We start from the raw sequence: 23948 nt of genomic DNA on the forward strand, positions 1-23948 counted from the left end.
CTCAGCTTGAAAATTTGCTATTGATTATGCTGAATATATAGAATTTCTTGGAGTCAGCAAGACATGTGTTTTATTATTTAGCATGACTACATGAAAAATGGAAGCAGTATGCAGGTAGGAAACAACATTAGTCTAATTTTTCATAAAATCTAAATATCAAACCTTGGTTCCAAGATCATATGAACAAAAATTCATTGGTAAAAAATGGAATAATCTCACCCCAGTGTCAGATTTTTGGCCCCATTGTGTAGTCCGGTTGTTGGCCACCAGCATTGCTTTTTTACTCTTCTAGTCTAGTTTTGTCTGTTCCACTATTTTTGCAGTGAAACTCTCTCTTTCTGTCCATCTGTGTATATACTGTTCAATAAGGCACACAGACTGAATCAGGTCACACACACACACACACACACACACACACACAAACAGTAAAATGACACACACATGACTTAATGACAGTGACAACCTGGGGATGACGTGCCTGTTCTGACATGTTTCTGACACCATGTATCTAATAACATTTCAAAATTCATTGGACACCGGTGACGTTTTGTAGCTGTCGGTATTTTCTAGAACAGGAGGCTGCGTCACTTTGTTTCATGGCACAGAGAGGAATGTAGAGGCAGACTGGCACCTGAGAGTGAGTGACAAGCCTGAGAGGCAGAGGAGGAGAGGGAACAAAGAGAGCTAATATGTGTGTGTGTGTGCTGTAGATGGTGAGGTCAAAGCCGTTAGCCCAGAGCAAAGAAAAAGAAAAAGAGATTGTGCTGAATAGCCATGCAGATCCTGGCTGGCCGGTTATTCTCTGTGGACCCACACACAGCAGGCTACAGTGGGACTAATGCATAATCTCACCCCATTCGCCTCTGGAAGCTGCACTGTGCACTGTCCTTTTCATAGTCACAGGGAAATTCTAGTACTGATGATGTCAAAGCTTAAAAACTGTAAAGTCATACATAAAACAGAGCTTTTTCGAGATCTATACAGCGGTGTAGGTATTCTATAAGCCCTTCTCTATGCATTTATTATGCATCTCTTCTGCGTTATGGGCTGTATAAGATCTAATAAAATTTTAAACATCCCTTTGGGGAAATGAGGTCAACACTGGAGCCTCTTGCTATGAGAAAAACAAGATCATAACATTATACAAAATAGTAATGGTAGAGGACAGAAACAGAAGAATATGATGACAATAAGTTTATGCTATTTAAAGTGGCACTCAAGTGATTTAGTTTTTTCACCTCAAAAAACTGAAGACCCACAAAAGACATATTTTAAAAAGAATTGTCAAAATTGGAGAAGCAGAGGCTGAGATATCCTGACTTCTAGTCCCTAGTATGGGTCAGGATCAAGAATCCTACATTTCCCAGAATGCAACATGATAGTGTCTTACCATTAGACCCTTTCTGACTGGTAAATCCCTACCTCTTTTCACCTCAATGCACCCAGATCCAAGAGAATTACAAGCTCTGTGATAAGATGTGTCTTACCTAAATGCACGTTGGGAGTTGTAGTCTCTTTGTTTTTATATGCACAGGTTGCATTTTTATATTGCAGTTGCTCATCCTTTGTACTGGTGATCCAAATAAGAAAGTTTGAGCCCAATATGTGCTCCAACTGCAAGTCAAGTGACATAGTCTGTGCAAAAAATGAACAGTACTTTTATTCTCGGAACACTGGATGCCTGAAATAACTGCTCCCACGTACTCTACTTCCTCAGACTTGACAGAGCTTATCCAGAGCCACAAAAGACATTGTACAACTGTTTATACAAACTAAGTAGTACTCCCTGTGACTAGTTAATTGACATGTACAATTGGTGGAGTGCCCCTTTAAGGGCCCTTTATGTATTTATCCTGCATCCAACATGCATTTCTGATGCATGTTTCTGTTGTTATTTGTTGATTATTACACAGCAGTATTGCTCATAAAAACCTTTATATCTATTTCTTGTTTAGTCTCTATGAGGGCAGCTAAAAGCTAAAAGCTACATCCCAGTGAGCTAAAAGCTACCGTAAAGTATTTATTTTAAATGTAACCCATCAGTGCTGTGACTTTACCTCCAGGACTTTTCCGGTGATGTACTTCTTGCAGCTCTCGCACTGGATGCCGAACATGGCGTGGTAGTCCATCTCGCAGTAGGGGATCCCATCCCTGGTGGCACAAAACAGGACAAGACAGCAGATTAGAGACAGCGCAGACGATCAGACACACTTCACTTCACACAGGAGACAGCTTAGAGCGTCAGAATCCTCTGAACTGACAGCAATCAGCAAGTGCTTAAGGAAGGTGCTGGGTATAGCTCCTGCTGCAGCCATCCAACCATCAGAATGTACACACAGTGCAAGACTTAAAACTGTTCAAAAGTAGTTCTACAGCATCATCTGCTTCCAGAATTGTGATGTAATATATGTAGTTCTTGTTATTACAATATAATTCAGAGGATGGTATTACAATGCTCATATCTGAAACCATAGCTTGGTTTCTGAAAGTGTTTTCTCTGCATCTACTCTCCTTATTATTTGTACTCCAGTAGGTATTGTAGTTTGGGGTTACATACCATCAATATGAAACTGTGACAGAAAACAAAAATTAAATTTTTCATTGAAGAGTGTCAAGAATGGGTGTAATATGGTGAACACTTTTAGATTTAGTCAAAAGAAAAGTTTGCTTTGACCAATTTCTTAGACTTCAAGCCTGTGGTTAAATATAATCATAGGTCCTTTTTTTTCAAGATTAGAAAAGATCAAAAAAATTATATATTTGGCTTTACACAGATGGGTGACAATTTTAAAAAACAAACAAAAAAACAGTGTAAAATGTAATAGTGTGGTGTTTTTCCACCAGAAGAACTCAGTGCTCTTTGTCATAGATTCTCAAAGCGTGTGGAACTTTATTGGAGGGATAAACAGCAATGTTTTTAAATATATTCCCTGATTTGGTGTTTTGATGATGGTGGTGGAGAATGCTAAGAATGTTAAAGTGTTTCCTTTAATTTGTCAAAAAGTGGCAAGAAATGTAAAATTACCTGATTTGATGGAAATTTGGCAGCCAAATAAAAGGAACTTTGGTTTTGATTGATTCAGTTGTAAGATCTTCTGTGACACTTGAGTTAAAAGCAATGAAGGCCAGACTTACTTGCTGATGTACTCGGCATTGAGGACCTTGTTGCAGACTTTACACTTGAAGCAGCCCAGGTGCCAATGCTTGTCCAGTGCAACAAGGGACTGTTCATTCTGAAACTCCTTCCCACAGCCGCAGCAGTCTGCACACAGGACGGAGAGATGAAGGGAGATCAATCGATGAGAAATAATACTAAAGTTTGCTTTTTCCGAGCCGAAGAATTCTCTGTGCAGTACTTTGATTTAAGTTAAAGGACAAAAAGAACATTTTGGTTTCCGGAGAAGGGAATGGCTTGACACAAATTAAGAAAGTGCCAATTTAAGAGATGGAACAGAAAATTATGGTGCCAAGCAGTGCAAAAAACATAGTTTGCAAGGGGCAAAAGTTTACCTTTGGCATGATTTAGAGACAGAGAGACAGAGACATAAACAAAGTACTAACTGTGGACAGCCTGTATGGGTGCAGGGCTGTTGGCAGGGAGAGGCTGGGTACAGTTTTGGCAGATACACTCCTTCCCGTTAAATGTCACTCGGTCACCGGCCGGGAATGGCTGTCTGCAAACAAAAAGAAAACAGTCAGAACATCAAGCTAAGGCTTTGTCTGATATACTGTACATTCTGCTTCTAAAAAGCTTACAAACTTATTAAAAGTTTTTGAAACAGGCAGAGTGAGGCAGATTTCATTGCGGACTGATGAGTAAAATCCTCCTACACCATACCTGAAAGAATTCTCTAAACAAACATGAAGTAAAAGCAATAACTGATGACTATCTGTTTGATCAATGACTATCTGATTGACTATTAATGACTATCTGTGGTTAGGATGTAGCCTCCGTCTAATCATTAGGGAGTACTGTTTTACTTTCAATAAAAGGCTACCCCAAAACTGCTGAGTAATTTATGATGAGACATTGCTTTTCCACATATTTAAAAATAGGACTCATAGTTTTTGAGATTTAAACCTTAATTGATGGGGAGTCCCTGTCATACTCTCATTGACAGCAATACAGTCTGCTGGCTGTTTGTCTCCTCTCACTCCAGTTCCTTAAACTTACAGATTCTCTCTTCCTTCTAACGCTTTGTACACATATAATACATTCTCATGGTAAGGTAATCCTGCTGCCACCAATAATGCACAAATTTCTAAACTACAAGCTCTAGTTTTAGGCAAATAAATTTCTCCTCAACAAAACTGGAACTTTTTTCTCACATTTAAGGGAATGTCTGCCAGCTCAATGGTAGATCTTAGTACTGTTCTCATAGTCAGCTTTCCCTGACAGATAACAAGCTTCTGTATTCGATACCTGCTCATTGTTGTTTTAGATTTTCAATATTATTGAGCTTCCAGTAATGCAATCTAAATCAGCTTTCAACAATCACACGCAATTTCTACAGAAACTGTCTTTTCTAGTCTGATTTATTTTGGATTTGGATTAATTTGGGCACGACTGTGTGTACTTTTGTTCTGTAATAAACCTCAGAGCACCATAATAAACATAATCCAAAGTGCAAGACATTAGGAAAAGGCATGTTTGTTTAAACTGTCTCCATAGCCCATAAAAAGAAAGAAATGTGGCAGTGACAAGATTTTTCTCAACCTTGAATGAAAAGTCCTGCCTTTCTTTTGAAATATCGGGAATGAAAAGAGAGACAGGTATTGATTACAAATCCATCATATTTGTACACAGACACTGACTCATTCTCATCAGCCTGAATAGGAGTGACAGGATCAAGGTCATCGTTGTAAAACATTAAAGCAGACAATAAATTACCCAAAGTTTCTTTCTGAGATGGTGCAGAACAGTAAATAACTGTGTCATCAGCATAAAAGTGGAAATTTGCCATTCCAAGACTGTGACAGGAAAAATAAGGGGCTCCAATACTGAACCCTGTGGTGTACCCTCGGCCACATTTAGAGATATTGATTTAAGCTCTTCAACCTGCACATATTGTGATCTGCCTGATAAATAGTGTGCTTCAATGGTGCCTCATGATGCAACATGATGATACCACCATGCACAAAGTCAGGTCCATAAAGAAATGTTTCTCCCAGTTTGGTGTGGAAGAACTTGACTGGCCTGTACAGAGCCCTGACCTCAACCCCATGCAACACTGTTGAGATAAACTGGAACATTGACTGCCAGCCAGGCCTCATCACCCAAGAAGAGTCACCAAACTAATTCTTGTGCATGGCACCAAATCCCTGCAGCCATGTTCCAAATGCTCTTGAAAAACCTTCCCAGAAGAGTGGAGGCTGTAATAGTAGCAGATCACCGCCTATGGTTTTGGAAATTAGATGTTCAGTATTCAGATTTAGGTGTAATGTTCGGGTGTGACCAAGTCTTCACCTGGTTACACATTAAATGTTATATAAATGAGCTGATCTTGTTGTGACACAAATGTAATAACTTTTATTTCCAGACAGAGTTTGTTTACTTCCAGGCAGCATTTCGTGGGCAATTGAAGAAGTGCAGCTTAAGGCACACTGACACTGGATTCAACATTCAGACATGGATGCTGCTGCAAGGAAATGATTAGATCAAGCTATTGAGTAATTGTAAATTTATTCACCAGCCAAAGTCCCTTCAGAGACAAATGACATTATAATGTTAGAGTCAATATAAACACAGTGTAACCATGTTTATATCTCCTGGCTGTTGGTACATGCTGCTCAAATGCAGCTGCTGTCACTGAGTCAAGTACAGACGGAATAACTATTCCTTGGCAAAGCAGGGCTCTGACTGGCTGCCACGTGCTGCTTCCTACAGCTCGGAAATGTGATATTAGAGCTGCTGTCACACTATGACAGCCAGCTACTGAGGAGAAATACATCCAGGCAAACTGGGAGAGGCAGAGATTACTGGTTATTCATGCATAAACAGTCAAGTTCTGGGCTTTTTTTTCAGGGTTGGCATAACGAGTCTTTCTGGTTTAAAGATTCACTTGTATAGCTTCTTGTTGTAATCTGTACAAATACAGAAGCAGGGGGAGGGGGTGGCTGCAGCACTGCCCCTGCCTATTTTATTATGTTTAACTTATATACTTGTTTACCACAGTCAATTCAGTAACTATTTTCTTTTGTTTAACCTATTGTTTTATTAATTTTTCTTACATATGTTTCTACTGATCAGCATTCCTTTGGTTTTGGTTCTTCTGTTTTGTTAAATATTTGAAGACCTCTGTTAGTGCAATACCAATGAAGTTTTTTATGTTGGTATAATAACTTCGTAAGAAATGTGAGTCACGCCTATGATTGTGCAATGTGCTGTAAAAGAGTCCAAAAGAAATCAAATTTGCTGTTGTTATTAATGAAAATGGCTTAAATGTAAAGAAAAAAAGAACTAAAAATCAGGAAACATGACTATAAATTGATGCATTCTGTGATGATAGCCAAGTTTGACAGTGTTGATTAATGAGTCATCTGATCCTTTCTCAGTGGTTTAACATAAATTGTATGCAGTGATATATTGCAAATTAAAACATGTATAGAACTTGCAGGTGAATTGTGTGGTAGCAAACATATACAAATGCAGACAGACAGACAGACATAAACACACAACAAAGCCCAGACAGTGAGTGAAAACACAGCTAGATTACTCTTGATGAATTACTGAAGATCAATACAGTGCTGTGACCGTCACACACACACACACACACACACGCAGCTGAGCTGGATGTCTCCCTCAAGCTCTCTCAACCTATTTTTATATTCCTCACAATAAGCCTGTGTGTTTTGCTACCACAAAAGTGATATTTGTTATAAGAGGAGCACAGGAGTTTCATGATCACATTACAAACCTCAAATGCCACACTGGAACATTCTGATCTCTGATTCAGCGGAGGGATCACCAAGGTATGATAGCATGATAACACACACGCACATAGAAAAACCCACCCCCAGTTCAGAAGATACTTAACACTAGCTGTGGGAATGGGCTAAGTGGCCGCACTGTCTGACCACACACTTAACATGCCTGCCAGAGAGAGGCTCCCATTACCTTTCTAGGCCTGAGAAACAACACTGGTCATACACACACATTGCACAGTCAGTAAGAGCATGCACATGGCTGGAAACAGGTGAGGATGACACGTGTCTTCATGTGTGTGCCTATATTTATACATCTATGTTATAGTTTTATGTACTTGTAAATGACACCTACAGTCCACCAGAGGAGTCCTGCTGTTGATGATGTGTGTGAAATAACACATTGCGTGTGCCATATCTCCATCTGAAAAGATGCTTTTGTATCTTGATTTTGAGCTCTTTTAGTCACGGGAAGTACAAGGAGGGGTCAGGCCACCAGCTGATGCAGACATATCCGTTTTGCATCATAGTTAGCCTATTCACTTCCTAATGTAGCATGTAAACGTGGTTAAGACCTTGTATGACCTTCATAATTATTTAAGACACTTTTAGATCTGTAAGAACCCACAGAGACACGGAACATTGTGGAAAAGGAGTGCTCTGAGCTAATGAGGTTTAGGTTAAAGGTTCACTTAATGATAGATGCAAAACAGGCATACATCAGAGGAACTCAAATGTAGAAATGTGTATGTGCATGTACCCCTCCCCATGTTTTGGTTACCTACAAGTCATCTTTGGGTGTTATTAACAAATGTGGCTAAAAGCTAAAACCCTAGAAGTGGATGCTAAGGTAGGTGGCATTCAGTGCACTCAGAATGCTGCTACTAGCAAACCCAGAAAACAAATACAAAAAAAAAAACTGAACACATAATAATTCTTAGGTCTCAGCATTAGCTTCCAATGTGTCATAAAAAAGAGCTTAAGACTGCTTGTCTATAAATCTCAACCAAAATACATCTCGGACTGTCTTTAAATTAAATGAACCCCCTCAGCCTCTCAGTTCATCGGTTAGAGGTCCACTAACTGTTCCCAGAGAGCTCACTAAAGATTAAGAAGCAGCATTTAGTTAAGGCCGGGGTATGCTTGAACCAAAGTAGCTCATATAAAGTGTCGTGCAACCACACCTAAAGTAAAAAGCGTTTATAACTGTTCTGAATGGCCACACTCGAAGTCAGGCCGTCGTAGAGAGAGGGGCAGGAAGTGATGAAACATACAAATGGGGATTATGGTACATACTTTTGGACGGTCTCACCTACAGACATTTGTAGTTCCGCACTTGGTTGTGCACACAAAAGGTGACGGAAGCAGTTGTGTAAAAAATGAAAAACATGAATTTGAGAAGGAGGTTCAAGTCCTGCCTACTTTCTAACCTCTGCACACCTGACTGATCACTGCATGAAGTGGGCATGATTGTCACGAAAGTCACAAAAATTGTCAGATGCATCAGAAAGACCTGCCCAAAATTTGATTACCTTTAAATTCAGGTTAAAAACATCTATGTTCTCCGCTGCCTTTGATTAAACCTGAAGCATTCATCATCATCATCACCCATAATGTATATAATAATCCCTCCTTGCACTGGAAACTGTGTGCACGCAACTATGGGAAGTACAGTGGGTCAAAATTGAGCCAGAATGTTTCCAACGGACAACTTGGGTGATGACAAGCCTAGGGGTTTGTTTAAAAATAGTGTTTCTTGACCTGTCTGATTTCTTTTTACTATGCCATGTTCCCAGTTTTTAGCAATGAACTAGATCAGTGCAATGATATTATTACTGATAAGAATGATGACCAAAACTACAGGTTGCATGGAACTGAAATGTCTCTTTAAGCTATGAGTCTTTTTTGATTCCTTAAGAGTCTGAAAACATCAAATTCATGACTTGAGTGCAAAAAATGTGACCCAAGTCTACATCTTACAGTGTTTTGAGTTGTAGAGCTGGACACCAGAGTACAACAGAAGATGTGGCTACGTGAACTAAATGCTATCCCCAAAATCCCTGGTCTCTTACTTGCAGGAGGCGCAGACGAAGCAGCGAGGGTGGTAAGTCTTTCCCAGGGCGGACACCACCTCCCCCTCAATGAAGTCCTGGCAGCTGAAGCAACGAGTCCCGTACATCCGCTGATAGTCCAGAGTGCAGATATATTCACCCTGACGCACGAAAAAGCCTCCCTGGGCCAGTTCACATCCACACACTGAGAGGAGGCAGGGAGGGAGGAGAAAGGGAAGCATGGACAGAAGAAAGGAAAGGTTAAAAAAAGACAGATTACACAAAACTGATAACTGAAATAATTTAGTAGCAAAAACTATAAGAATGCAAATGCATCCTCTGCAACATGAATGGCTTCAAGCTAATTACAAAATCAAAGCCATTGTGCATAGTGACTTATTCATCACAAGGGTAGGCATCAGCTTTGTCATCCACTTTTTACTAGGTTATGTCTTTTCTCAATGTAGATGACTGACCAATAATGATATAATTGTTCTTTGTAGCCATGCTAGCAATGGTAATCAATCGGTGGGTTGGTCCAGACTGAAATATCTTGACAAATATCGGATGGATTGCCGTCGGATGAATAGTAACTGTCCCATGACTTTTCCTCTAGTGCCACTAATAGCTAAAAATGTCTTTTCTGTTTTTAGTCATAATAGCCAAATTTGGCTAATATGCTAAACTACCATGGAGAACGTTATACTTGCTAAATCTGCATCGACATGTTAACATTGTCATTGTGAGCATGTTAGCATTGCGACATTAGCATTTAGCTCAAAGCACAACTGTACCAAACTACAGCCTCACAGAGCCGCCAGCGCTGTAGATTCTTAGTGTTGCGATGATATTCTTTCTTATCTTTTACTCTCTTTTTTTCTCCTAAAATAAACTTTCATAATGGTGTGTTCTGTCTTGCCTTTGACTCTTTTTTTATGATTTGTCCATTTGTTTTGCTAGTATACTATGGGTACAACTGCGTAAAAAGGCCCTTATAATTATTTATTTTCCTCATAAATCCTGTTTGTTTGATTGACATTGCTATGTTTAAGAAGCAGGTATATCTTGTGAATGTGAAATATCATCAATTCTTTTTAACCTATTACCTTTTTATCATGCAGTGTGTTGATGTAAATGACTTGACAATACTGTCTATCAACAAAGCCTCAGCAGAAAAAAAGATATAATGATCTCACAAAGCAGCAACACACACACACACACACACACACACATACACACACACACACACACACACACAGACATCCATTTGAAAAGAAGTCAAATGAAGACAAGGCATTGTGGTGAGCAGAGCCAGTTTGACACATCTGGTTGTTTTCAGTCGGCTTAAAGAGCCAATAACATCACAGTGTGAGAATGGGTGTGTTATTAGCTTGTGTGTGTGTGTGTGTGTGTAAAGACTGCAATGTGCCTATTAACAATGCATGACAGGATCTCCAAATGTCTCCCCTCTTGAAAAACACAATGATTACACACAGTAACCATGGCAACCGCATGACATCACAGAGCAGCCACACCCTCAGGGGAAACCTCGCTCTATTTTTCCACTCCTTTAGCAAAAACAAAAGCCTTTCCTTTCTTTTCCCTCCATTCTTTCTGTCTAGGGAAAAAAAAAAACCAGGAAAGATAAATGAGAGATGTTTGCACTGGTTGGTGTCACAACCCGGGACTGCTCAGTGAACTTTTAGCACAAACACACACACTGTCTCAATCTGGCAGGGATGTGTGAAGGTATGAGGTAAGACAGATTTGAGGCAGGTGGGTGAGATCACACACACACATAACATACGCTTTACAGAACACACACATACATGCTTGCAGGAATGTGAGAAGGTAAGAGGTGACACATGTACAAAACGTGGATGAAATCATGCACAACACACTGCAGAGAATAGGCTCAGACACACCTAGACACACTTGCAGTAGTGCCTATGGGTTTCCTTGCTCTCATTAAGGTTGGTTATTGGTTATAAACTGATGTCCACATTGCTGGCAGACAGCTCAACAACAAAAATCTAACTAGCACCGTGACCTAGGCCAAGTTTCTGTCCACTGAAACCAGTAAGAGACCAGTTCACAACCCCAGGAACAGGAGTGGTCGCAGCTTTGTTTAGCCTGATTTATTCTTATTACGGTGCAAAGGAGCCTATGAACATAGTCTTTGTAGCTACATCAAAGGCTACACCAGAGCTATTATGCACCTCCTAAAAAATGTAATTACATGTCAAGGCTACGGCAGCGATGGAGAAATCACATGGAGACTGCATGGATACTTGTTGATAGTGAAGACATCATACCATGCCCAGTAATTCTTTCCTTTTCAGGGACACTTTTGTGATCTAGCAAAAAAAAAAAAAAGCATAGCTATGGCACCCAGAAGTTGCTTGACGTCCTCCTGGATCCATATTCTTCACGTATGTTTGCAGTCTATCTCCCTCATGTTGTCATTCTGATTTCCCCTACTGTAATTTTATTATTATTATTTTGTTCTGCTCTGTACACGTATCCACTGTATTATTGCATTTCTGTTCATCCTGGAATAAGGTTATCTCTTTCCTGAGGTTTCTTACATTTGCTTTTTCTGGTAGGTTTTTCCTTATCTGAATCAAAGATCTTAAGATAGAGGCTGTCATATGCTGTACAGATTAGATTAAAGCTCTTTGAAGCAATTTTGTGAGTTTGGCTATATAAATAAATTGACTTGACAGCTGGTATGATTACACAAAAATAGGTTTTCAGTAGTTAGTGAGGCAAAGCATAAATATACATGAATAAATGATGAAATGTAAGCACAGTTATTTTGCAGTATATAATTAAAAAACAGATTTTCTCACTTGCCCATAATGCAAATAGCCTTTTGGGGGGCTCACAGCATTAGAAAATGATCAAATTGGTCCAACTGTCTCCAGAAACATCACTATGCTTCAAACAAAGTGCTGATCTGATTGTCTCTTTCTCCAGCAGAGAAACAAAGGAGTTTACATTTTCAAAAAAAGACAAACTGACAGTAATGCCCGCTTTACACAGTGATTGGCCATGTAGGGTTTAATCTTCTCTCTCAAGCTTACTACTTCTATCACTTTTCATGTGTTCAACTGAGTGCAACACTATGCATGGTTTAGAGGAGAGACTGCCTGAAAGTGTGCGCTGTTATTCCAATTTGTATGATTCATCACCTGGAAAGGAAAAAGACACACAAAACACATTCTTGGAGAGAAGTGAGGGAAGCAATGGGCCTTAGACTTTTGCCTTAGACATGATTTAATGATACATAGAACAACATAGTAGTTGTGAAACATACTGAGGCATCTACACTGGATGATCCATAAACCACACTGTTAAACGTTTTCAATGGAACTACAGTAATAGTCCCTATAAGCATTGTTAACAGTGAGGTTTGTAGATTATCTAGAATAACAGGGACAGTTATGATGCATGTTGGTTTAATGGGAACCTGACCTTCACCTGAACTGATCCTAATGAGACATTTTAATCATATTCCATATTCCATGTTGTTAAATCCTTTCGTCAAATCCTGATATTTGGGTCTAAGTTGTAGTAGAAGTGCAGCTTTTCATTTCTCTAGTGGTAGAGGTAATCTCTTGCTGTGATGTTGCGCAACTACTAAATGCATGTAGGGGATCAAGCCTGTGCATAGAGCGATTACAGTGAACTTAAAAGTGACAGAGAATGTCAAATGAAGGCAGGTTTGCAACTTTTGTGATGTTTTTCATCCGTCTTAAATCATTTCAACTAAACCGAAACTTCCACATTTCACATTTTCCTTTTAGTTACATAACAATCCAACTTTCCCACCCTTTTATCTCCTTGTAAAAAATTTGACCGACATGTTGGATAACCTTTGTCCAGCATTTTCACCATTTCATTTTTTCATCAAGCCCGTCCAGGGGTTACACCATGCTAATAAAACAACCACAACAATACGAGCAGGAATGTTTTCTCAGGAAGTGGACGGAATACTTTCCAGCGGCTGCTACCGGCTCCCTTACATCCGGTTCAGATGTCTGGCAACGTGTCTAGAATGAGATAATGCCCTGGGCTGATGGAGAAAACACCAGCAGAGTGGAAAGCCTGGTGGATGGATAATTGGTTGGATGGACTGAAGGATGCAGGAGAAGGAGAAACATACTGTAAGTACACTAAGATCATGTTCTGGTTTAACAGTTTAAATGGAAAATACAACCATAAAGTCTAAAGCATTCTCTACAACAACATAAGGTTCTTTGTAAAAACCTTACAGAGCGTTTTCGATGAGAGTTTATCGCAACTAGAATCTTATCAAGTTTTAACATATCTATAATCAAACTGGCCCAGTAAGACTTGGACTTGACTCAGATTTAAGTCACAATAATGAGGACTTGAGACTTCATTGAGACTTGACTGCTTTGACTTACTTACTTGATTGCCTAAGGACTTGAGATTTGAAAGAAAGAAGTCTAAAGTTCTGACCTGGTGAAATCCCACAACATAAAAAAAGAAAACAGTAACACAGCAGGCATAGCCACGCCAACTGAACATTCACTCTGAGGCCTGTGCATTTAAAGAACTCTGTGTCAAATAGAAAAAAAACACTGTCGATGAGACACAACTTGACGCGTGACTTGGACTTGTCTTGAAGGATTTGAGACTTTAGACATGCTCTCACACTCCTGACACTTGACTAGTCTCAAATGACTTGAGATTTGATTTGAAATTGGCTGAGCAAGACTTGAGACTTGACATGAACTTCCCCAAAAGATTTAAAACAGTCCTGCTACAGAAAAAAGCTGGATAGAGATGGAGACAGAGATCCTCACTCTGAGTCCTGAGTGGAGCTTCCCGTCAGCTCGTCTTTCAGTCCTTCAATATTTATACCTGTGTTGCCAGTTGGCACACAGACTCCTCTCCTCACTACATTATAACTTAAGCAGCTCAGCAGCTGCGCCAATAGAAGCTCAAGTTGAAGCCCATTCATCATGTATAGGCCGAACACCAGCAGAAAGCATTACATCCTTTTAACAGTTACAGTAAACCCAATCACTTTATATCATTGTTTTCATCTGCAGTGCAGCACCATGGTATATATACTGCACAGAGCACAAGGTTACTGGACTACAAACTAGTCTCTAATGCAGACAAAAAAAATGTGTGAGTGCACTGTATAAGTGAGAGGAAGACTTTCTATCTTGTCCTTCATCGCTAATGGAAACCACCAAAGTCGACTTCCTCTCATCCCTTTCTCGTTATTCTCACTTCTCCGATCTGTCATTCCCTAATCCCTCATTCATTCGGGAGTAGTGTTAAAAGACAGTGAGAGGTTGAAGAAATGAAGCAGAACCGTGTGAGGAAGTCAGTAAATTGTGTTTAATCAAATGAAGATTGAAGTTCACTTTTAAATACGCTGTTACAGAAACATTAGTCCTACAGCAAATGCAACCAAAGGTGATAAATTCTTTACTTGTAATAAATTCTTTATTTTTAGTTCTCATTGTACAGTAATGTGTCATAACTTCTTCTAGAGAATTAAACAACGTGCAGTCCTTCAGCAGGTGTATAAATCACATGCAAGAACTGATTCCAAAGTCTTGTGGAATCAGTGCTAACATTAGCACAGCATTTTGTATTCCAGGAGCATTCCTCTTTAACAGCAACATGGGTCTTCTCAAATATTGAATGCTGTAAAAGAACAGACGTCTTAAATTGCTACTGGTACACAACCAATGTTATGTGGAGTTGTTGAAAATGATATTATGATGATATTGAACAGCGCATCTCCTAGCATCGCTGGCCAAGAACTGTTTTATCCTCTTTTGAATAAGTGAGCAGGTTTTTCTGTGTTTATTTCCACTCTGACCAGAATAAAATTCCCAGAGCAACACTGAATACTGTTTTGTTTTTTTAATATTATCAAGCAAATGTTGAAATTACAGAAATTAAACAGTATCTATATTAGCCATTTCATTAAAATGCACAAGTATCAGAATCAGCCTTGAACCCTGCTCCAAACCCAACCGAATGTTATGCTCATCGTTTTGTAACAATTTCATTTCCATGACAACAGAGGGTGTGTGTGTGTTATCCTCGCACTTGGGCCTGTGAGTGAGATCATGATGAACCTAATTAGTCTTTTTGTCCTGAGATTCAGCTGAGGAGAACAGAATGTGCTGGGCTTCATGCCTGCAGAGAGATAAAACTTCCATGTACCACAAGAGGGTTTGACCTTTTGAACCCTGGGTGTATGTGTATGAATAAGTGTTTGTGTGTGTGAGTGTGTAACTTCATAACTAGAAGTCCAAAAAAAAATCCAAAATCCAAAAAAAAAGCATCACTGACTCTACTTTGAACTCTATCCTAGTTCTTCATAATTACATACAATAACAGTGCTAACATAAATATTAGTGCTTCTTAGTTGCGAATGTGAAGTAGGTATAAAGGTTACATTGCAGTAGGAACATGATTACGACATTTTTCAAGGCTAAAAAGCAGATTACTTCACAGGAAACTGATTACTTCCATATCTAAAGGCTTATGTCATGTGCTGTGAAGCTACTTACATAATGTGAGTGTACTCAGAGGCTCTTGCAGGAATTCAATGTGCTATCGAATCTGCTTCCTCCACACTGGAGGATCTCAGAGCACAGTTTGTACTGCTTTTACTTGGTGCTCGGTGTTGTGGTTTTTAAATAAAATATGTCACATTTGGTTTACTCATGTAAACATAAGACAATAGAAAAATAAGAAAGAAATAAATCAAGGGCGTAACAATGGTATAGACATTTAGGGGGAAAAGTTTTTAGAAGGGCTTGGGAAAATGCGTTTTGATGCTAAAACATACGTACTTTGACCAAAATTGAATTTTTGGATTTGAATACACATGGAACACTAATGTGAAGCTACAGAATGATATAAAAAAAATCAAAAAATAATGTACCCACCCTTTAAATGAATGCTAATGTTGCTCCGTGTCTACTGGAAATAGGCAAGTTTGCTAACATGTTACTAATATTAACTTTACAAGGTCATGAAATGTTAAACGTGGCATTTAGCTTGTTGTAGAATTCTGCCCCCTGGTGGCCTTTAAAAGACTTTTAATGCATCTTTAAATCCAAATTTAGCCTGTTTGAGAATACGTTTTTGTTCATATGCTTCTATTTAAACAACACTAAGGCCTCTTTTGCTCAATTTAAAAAAGCATCACTACTGAAATCACTCTAGTATCGAATTTTTAAACTGACTGACCTAGCCCCAGCCAAAACACATAAATGCTCATTTATGTGTTTGTGTGTGTGTGTGTGTGTGTGTGTGTGTGTGTAGTCTACTCAACCACCCACAGAACAAGAAAATACAGGATGCAGCACCCTCCAAAGGAATTGAATTTGCATGTCATGTAAGACATAATTTGACCTAATCCAATTCAGCAGCCCTGAGCTAGCTTTGGAGAATTAAAATACACAGATGCATCTGAGGAGGCCTGCCTAGTGTGAACGTCTAAAAGACAGATTGTGAAATATGTTCAATGTGTCTTTCCAACACACCTCACCCCCCCAGAGACCTTATTTACAGACACAATATAGCTTCATATAAAATATGCACTGTGTCCTTTCATGAGTGTGACCTTGACACTATTTCATGTTTCACAATGACTCTCTCTGTGCATGTGTGTGAGTGTATGTGAGTGTGTGTGCAGGGTTAAATATACATGTGCTATGTCTTTTCTGCTATGAATGCACGACCTTGACTGCAACTCATGTTTTACAATGACTTGCCATCCATGTGTGTGCCTGCATGTGCACGCGTGCGTGTGTGTGCGTGCGTGTGTGTGCGTGTGTGTGTGGTGGGATGGGGGTTGTGGATGGAGGAGTGTTGTCATCTACTAGTCTATTGTATGACCTCGACTGTACAGTTTTCAGCTTACTGCCATTGATTTTACCAACTATGAGACTGTGCTTGAAAGGGAAAATATCCAAGGTTAATACTTCTGACAAGTCATATAGACCCACTGCAGTCCAGGCTTCCTCTATACTGCCCTAAATTGCTAGCAGGCATCTAATGCGGCAATAGGCAGGGGAAGTCTGTCTTTTGTCTAAATCACTGGGCTAAATTACACTATCTCACAATACACTGTTGACTAGCTTGTGAGGGTTTATGTTGTTTAAGTCTGACTTACGATTTTCATTACAGACTGGGTTGATTCCACTAGGATAAACAACTAAAAGAACATTTCCCACTTATTACAACTTTGCAGTTTTTCCCTTCATTTCTATCTGTTATGATGACAGTGTACTCACCAAAGTAATTGCTGAAATCTGGGAATATTGCAGCATCACTACAATGAAGTCAGATGGGGCAAGACACGAGCAGTCACACAATCAGGCAGGTTGTAAACCAGCAATTTGGTTAGATTATCTAAAGCCATTTATTTGGAAGTAAAAGAAAAAATGAAGAAAAAACTACATGCCCACAACCACAATAAGTAAAGCAGGTCAAAGTTGAACCAAACCAAACTTTTCTATGACAACAGAGCAACTGTGAGATGTAGATAAAAAAGCTACTTGCAGCCTGATAATCAGACTCAATTTCCATGTTGTTTCACTCAATTGTTTCAGCCTGACATCATATTCATCACAGCTGACTTATGTTTGGGAGGGGCTGTATTTTGTTGTGTTTAATCAGTCAGCAGTGAATGACATATTAGTCCCGCCAACATTATTTGCTGTCAACACAGAGGCTGCCGTAGTGCTTGCTAGAAACAGTTAACTGTTTTCACAGTGATAGAAAAAATATGATGAGTTGTTTTTCTCTGTAACAACATGCACAGTTACATCAAATCTCCTTCACGCTTGTCACCATTTTTCAGTCACTATTTTTCATTGATTTAGCTAGCCAACTAGCTATGTAGGAAAGTGATTCTTAATCCCACTTACAAAGCTCTGACTGGACAAACAATTCTCCAATTGGTGGAAAGAGCCATCAGTGTAAAAAAAAGGGAGGGGGGGGGGACTGTTCATCATCATTGTTCTTTTCCGAATAAGCTCGGCTAACTTGGAGGTTTTGTTTAAAGCCTGTGTGATGCCATGTTTCTTGCCCCGTCAGACTTCTTTACTGCAATTTTGCCGAGTTCCAAGATCTCTGCAATTAATTTAGCAGATACAACTTAATCATTACCAACAGTAAGGATGGTCATAACTACAAAAAGTGCTAGGAAACTTAACTTCCCTTTGAATGTTGGATCCTTTCCTGGAAATTTCAGGTGTGCAGGAAATACAGTTTGCTACCATACACATTATACATGTAGATCTGATGCTGCCTGTTTATTAGAAATTTGAGTATCAGTGTGTTGTCTAGAATGAGTTTTCATTCTATAAAACATCATCCAGCCAAAAAGAGGTGCTCAATTGTGTGAAAGGAGATAGGGTAAAGGCAAAAAGTTGAAAACCTGATACTTTTAAAAAGTATCAGCATTCAAATAACTCAGAACTCCGGTGCATGCATCATATGCACAATATAACTTGTATGCCAGATTGTCCTTCAACTCCCTTCAAGTGTGCATGTATGCTCCCTTTCCCAATATACACATGTATATGTGTGTGAGGTCAGCACTCCTGGCCCAATGACGAACACACACACTCCCCCCCCGGCTCCGTTCTGGTCAGCCTGCTTCCAAGAAGGAGACAGTCCAATAGCCAACACCCTACTGAGAACATCACAACCATCTGCTATTATAACACCACTGATCTGACCAATAGGACTTCCACATGTGGCCATCGGTGTGTATTTAACAAGCTCACTTCCAGGAAGAAATGCATTCTAGCTGGGAAGTTGTGCAAAAACAATGCAATCCATAAATCTGTCAAAGCCTCAAGGGAAGAACAACTGTTTGAAATAGACAGTCAAAGCTGTAATTTCACACTACACACAGTAAACATGCTCACTGTCTTTACTGACTGACCATAGATGTTTATATACACTCAATTATAGTCCTCCTCTCCTCACATTAGTTGACCAAACAATGTCAAACAATGTAACATACTTGCTTGTTCCAACACTTGCAACTGTATCATATGGTCTTTATCAGTAGATGAGGTTAGCTCACCTGTCCAAGGGATTGATTTCTATTATTCTGAGACCTTTTAAGACTTTTTGTCAATATTGCCTTCAAAGTCAAGTTTGACAAAATTCCATCTGCTGATGAAGACCATGTGATGTAAGAAAGCTTCAGAACAAGACAGTATGTGGATCTTGAGTTGAGTTGTTTTGTCAACAATATTCTGGTACTGGTTTGTTTGAAAGTGAGCAGTACCGATAAATCTCAATTGAGCAGCCACAGAACTTTAGGAATTCATTGGCCATAATGTTGCTTTGAACCTTAAATGCCTTCAAAATGTATTGATGCTTGTATATTGTACACTGAAATCTGATATCTTGGATCAAATATGAAAGCAGGTACAATTAAAAACCTGGTTAAATCCCACAACACCCACCATTCTCCCAAGAGATTAATAATGTTCCATTGCCGATAGGTTCAGAGAATACCTTGATATAAGTGCCAAGGTCCACTTGCTAGTTTTCAGAGCTTTCAGTCACATCTCATTGTCTTTGTTTACCAAAAGTAGCTGGCTCAATTGTCACCATAACAACTACTGTTCATATATAGGGTAGAGATTGTAACCAGTACCTCATTTAAAGGTTGGTCTTTGGCTTTGGATATGAATGGATGTGTATGGACTCCTACTCGATGACCTTGACCAACTCCCAATAGATGCTGTGACTAGTGTTGGCCTGCAACTTTAGTTATCTGCTTCTAGAGTTCCATTGCCAAAAGTCCTCACCAATTTACCAATGTAGTGTTCCCAAAGCAGTTGGAAATTATGACATAAAATACTTGTCTTCCTCTCTGAGGGGGCCTAGATTAAGAGCATGTGATAGCACCCTAGCCATCTGCACTGATGTAACTATAATTTGGACCTTTGAGGTTTAAGATTCTCTTTACCGTCTATTGTTTCCAAAGGTCAATGAATGAACATCCAAGCTCAAACACTGGTGAAAATCCACAAAACATTGTGTTGAAAATGGTCAGTTCTCCTCATTTTTCATCTTTCGTCCTCTTGACCTCATGTATTTCCTATTTGGGATAACAGAAATCAAGTCTGGCACCATGAATACTCACCATCTCAAGGCAGAGATCAACAATATTTTAAGCAAAAAAGCATGCATATGTTTATTTTTCCAAAGACGTGGATGTGGCATTGAGAGTCACTCTGGCTTGGCAGACTATATCTATATGAATAAAACTGTTTACAGCTTTACAGAGAGTCAAGCAGAATGCAGTTAAAGCCACCACTCTTGTGTTTGTGGGTGTGTGTGTTCTGGAGCGCATGTGGATGTGGTGTGTGAATGACAAAGAGGGAGAGTGTGTCTGACATAAAGGAGTGTTTCCATATCACCATTCCAGCTCTTACACTCTACATTTATCAGTTTTCATGCAGGCTTGCCTGCATTAGGGTGTGACCACATATTTTTGCATTTGAGTATTCCCTGCTGTATTCAAATGCTATTTGGATGATGTGATGGCCTTTCATAAAAGCAAAAACAGATTAGGGATAAAAGTCTGTCTGAGTTGTTTTGCCAAGTCGTTTTGTCTGCAGCTCTCTGCTATTGATGGTGTCTGAGTGTCAGCTTAAGGCGTCTGAGAAGCAGACATAACAGGATATATAGGGGCAGAGTCAGTTGGTACATAAATAAAACATACTTCCTCAACCACATAGCTTGATGTCTGTGGAAGTCTCCATGAGAACCGCAGTTAGTGCTCATCAAATGCTCCAATGCTTGAAGCTGTATTGCACTGTGGCAGTGATGTAGCAGTTAACAGTGAACAAAATTAAGCGTGAGCTCAGGACCTTCATGCCTGTTTTCTCGAAAAAACAAAACAAAACAAAAAACTTAAGTGGTATCATTTTGTAATAACAGATCCTTTATGAATGTTATTTTTCTCTATTAATAGTTAATAACTATTTTAATAATGCTTTATAGATCAGTAATGAGTCAAATTTTGCATTGCCTGGTTGTGAAAAATGTAATTTCCATTTACAGCATATAAACCCTCACATATAAGCAGTGACCTATTGGAAAGTAGCAGTAATTCAAGTGACAAAGATGTGTATCTAAACTGTATTCTGCAATTCTGCAGGAATTAAACAAAAGCATCTGTTTATGGGGCCCCAGTGTCAGGGGCCCCAGAGGCCCCAACTGTAGTGGCTAGGGCCTTAAAGACATGGTAAAACATTTTCCAAGTTCTAATCATATGCCCATGTGTGAATTGGTCAGTTATCTCTTGGTATAGGCCAATTGTACAGTATGACAAAAAAAAGTGTTTATGTGTGTTTCTGTAATAACAATAATATATTTCTGATGACTTATCCTTAACTCAGGGGTGTAAGCATGTGTTTGTTTGTTTGTTTACTAGCTAACCCCAGCCATCATCAAGGCTGGATTACAAGCCGGGCAAAGCAGGCAACTGTGCCGGGACCCCAGAAACTCAATGGCCTCAAAAGCTCCTGATTCACTATGTTATACACTGTGTATAATATAATATAATATAATATAATATAATATAATATAATATAATATAATATAATATAATATAATATAATATAATATAATATAATATAATATAATATAATATAATATAATATAATATAATATAATACAATATACAGTACATGTCTTGTCAACCAGTCTTTCTGAGCGGTATTAACATGGTGCACCCTCATTAATAAATGTGTGATTAGCCATATTACCACAAGCAGGGAGTCAATGGGGGCTCACATCACATTTTTGCCCCTGGACCCACTAACAGACTCACCTGGCCATGCTTTAACACTGCATTTACGTGTACATGTTGCTATAAACACTGAGGCTGTGTTTACTCTTATCAGTCCAAAGCTACCTTGATATCAGGCCAATGTACTGCACAATGCTAAAGAGGCTAACATTAACTCATATTAATCCAGTCATCCTCTCTGCTCGGTGTTAATTACACTGGCTAGCTGAGTGTCGATGGTTCCTCACTTCAGACCTGGCGCTGTTAGCCTGCTGGCTAACACCCAGGCTGGTTGTAATTGGCGCTAATACAGCAATACAGTCGGGGGTCAGGGTCTTGGTTCTGTTCCAGGTTAATTTTTGATGGAGTGCAGTTGGTCAGAGGTGAGGCAGACTTCAATAGAGAGTCTGCTTATGGTCTACAAATCAAACACTAATCAGGACGATATTTCACATGATTTTATTGTCAAGTGACATGCATAACAGGGCATGCTAAAAGAAACTTCTAAGTGAGCACTACAGTATACTGTGTTGAACTTGGCTTCTGACGCTGAGTCAGATGTCTTCTCTTGTCTTTGATGTTCAGGGTTTGAACTGAAGATAAAACAATTTGAGCCCCACTCAGCCCACTAAGGTTTATTTTATTTCCATCCATGAGTTTCAGATTCCTGTCAGTCCACATCTGGAGGTTTTAATAGCAAACTACCCAACCCAACTCCCCACCTAACCCTCGCAGTGCTGGGAGAATGAGCACATTTAATAACGCAAATTAGTTGGAATTTCAATTAATGTCGTCATACTTTGGATTTACAGACAGGAGAAATGTTTTGTTGTTTTCTGTGTGAACTGAGTGGAGTGATTAGTGCCCTTACATAGCTCTACATGGTATTAATATACCCCCTGAATTAGCCAGCCCCATGCTTCCTAATGAAGCCCTTTTGAAAGGGCGCCAAATAACTTGCTTTCAAGTATTAACATCTGATGAATTCATATGTGTGACCCGAGGCGTGTAATCGTCACAATTTGCTCATTTCTATTTAAGTCAAACATAAAGGCTCCTCATGAAAGAAATAACTCATCTCAATTAATAAGGAATGACTCTCACTCCTTCATAGCTGCACAATATCAAACCACAGCACACTGGTCATTTTCTACTAATCACGCTGCTTTATTAAGCTGTAGTAAATTTATAAAAGGAATAAATAAGGTAGTGGCGTGCATTGCTGTGTGCCAAAATATGTTCTTGATACCACTGGGAGGCACCAAACTAAGAAATTTTAAAATTCTGCATTTCGTTGCTTTAAGAAAAAGTATAAATACCAAAATTTAAAAATATTCCATTACAAGTTGATATCATGTATTCATGTATTCAGTACATAAGTATTAGCTAAATTACATATGTATCAAAAGTAAAAGTACTCATTATGTATGTCAGTATGATATTGTTATATATTAAATTATTGGCTTAGTATTACTGATATTGATACATAAGCATATAAGCAGCATTCTAATATTGTTCCTGGTTGACGTCAATTTTGACTATTTTATTTACTGTTTAGTCAGTTTAGTCAACAATAATGCATTGTATGTCATAAGTTCATCACAGATTTGTGTGTAAAAACATAAACTATATGTCATACTACTCTGCTGTCAGTGCAATAGGTAAAATATCGGCCAATATACTGTATCCAGCTTTGCAGTGGTCCTTTTACTTTACCAATAATATTCCTGTATGCTCTCAGATCACTTTTCATAAGTGAATCTTCCATCAGCAGCAAGTAATATAAACATTAGCTAGCTAACCATGTGATCTCTACTTACGCTTTCCTCACAGAGTTGAAAGCAGCTGATCAATCAAGGTTTAAAGGATCATTCCAGTTTATTACAATTTGATCCTTACCTGCACAGGGGGTTTGATTTAAATCCTTATCATAAGACTGCTTGTTTTTTTTGCCATGTCAGACTTCTTTCAAGGATTTCCACATTCACAGGTTGGTGAGTACAATGTTTATATTTTGTTTGGCTAACAAAGACTGGCCAAAACTACTAAAACAATATCCAAGTTGTAATAAATTAGAATGATCCTTGAAGAGCTGGCTCAAATATGCTGATCATTGCACTTGACCTATGTCATCC

The 23948-nt window shown here is 39.0% G+C and overlaps 1 protein-coding gene across 17 annotated transcripts in view; it reads right to left on the minus strand.

Annotated features, from left to right (window-relative positions):
- ablim2 (actin binding LIM protein family, member 2) overlaps positions 1–23948 on the minus strand; it is a 99960-nt gene that overhangs the window by 40990 nt on the left and 35022 nt on the right. For all 17 annotated transcript variants that reach the window (XM_044342379.1, XM_044342386.1, XM_044342381.1 and 14 more), the window contains exons 3-6: positions 8997–9180; positions 3562–3674; positions 3136–3262; positions 2058–2151 (exon numbers count right to left, since the gene is read on the minus strand). In XM_044342379.1, the coding sequence (XP_044198314.1) occupies positions 2058–2151; positions 3136–3262; positions 3562–3674; positions 8997–9180 (518 nt within the window). The remainder of the gene's footprint in view (positions 1–2057; positions 2152–3135; positions 3263–3561; positions 3675–8996; positions 9181–23948) is intronic.

The sequence above is a fragment of the Thunnus albacares genome, chromosome 22, assembly GCF_914725855.1.
Source record: "Thunnus albacares chromosome 22, fThuAlb1.1, whole genome shotgun sequence".
Classification (NCBI taxonomy): Eukaryota; Metazoa; Chordata; class Actinopteri; order Scombriformes; family Scombridae; genus Thunnus; species Thunnus albacares.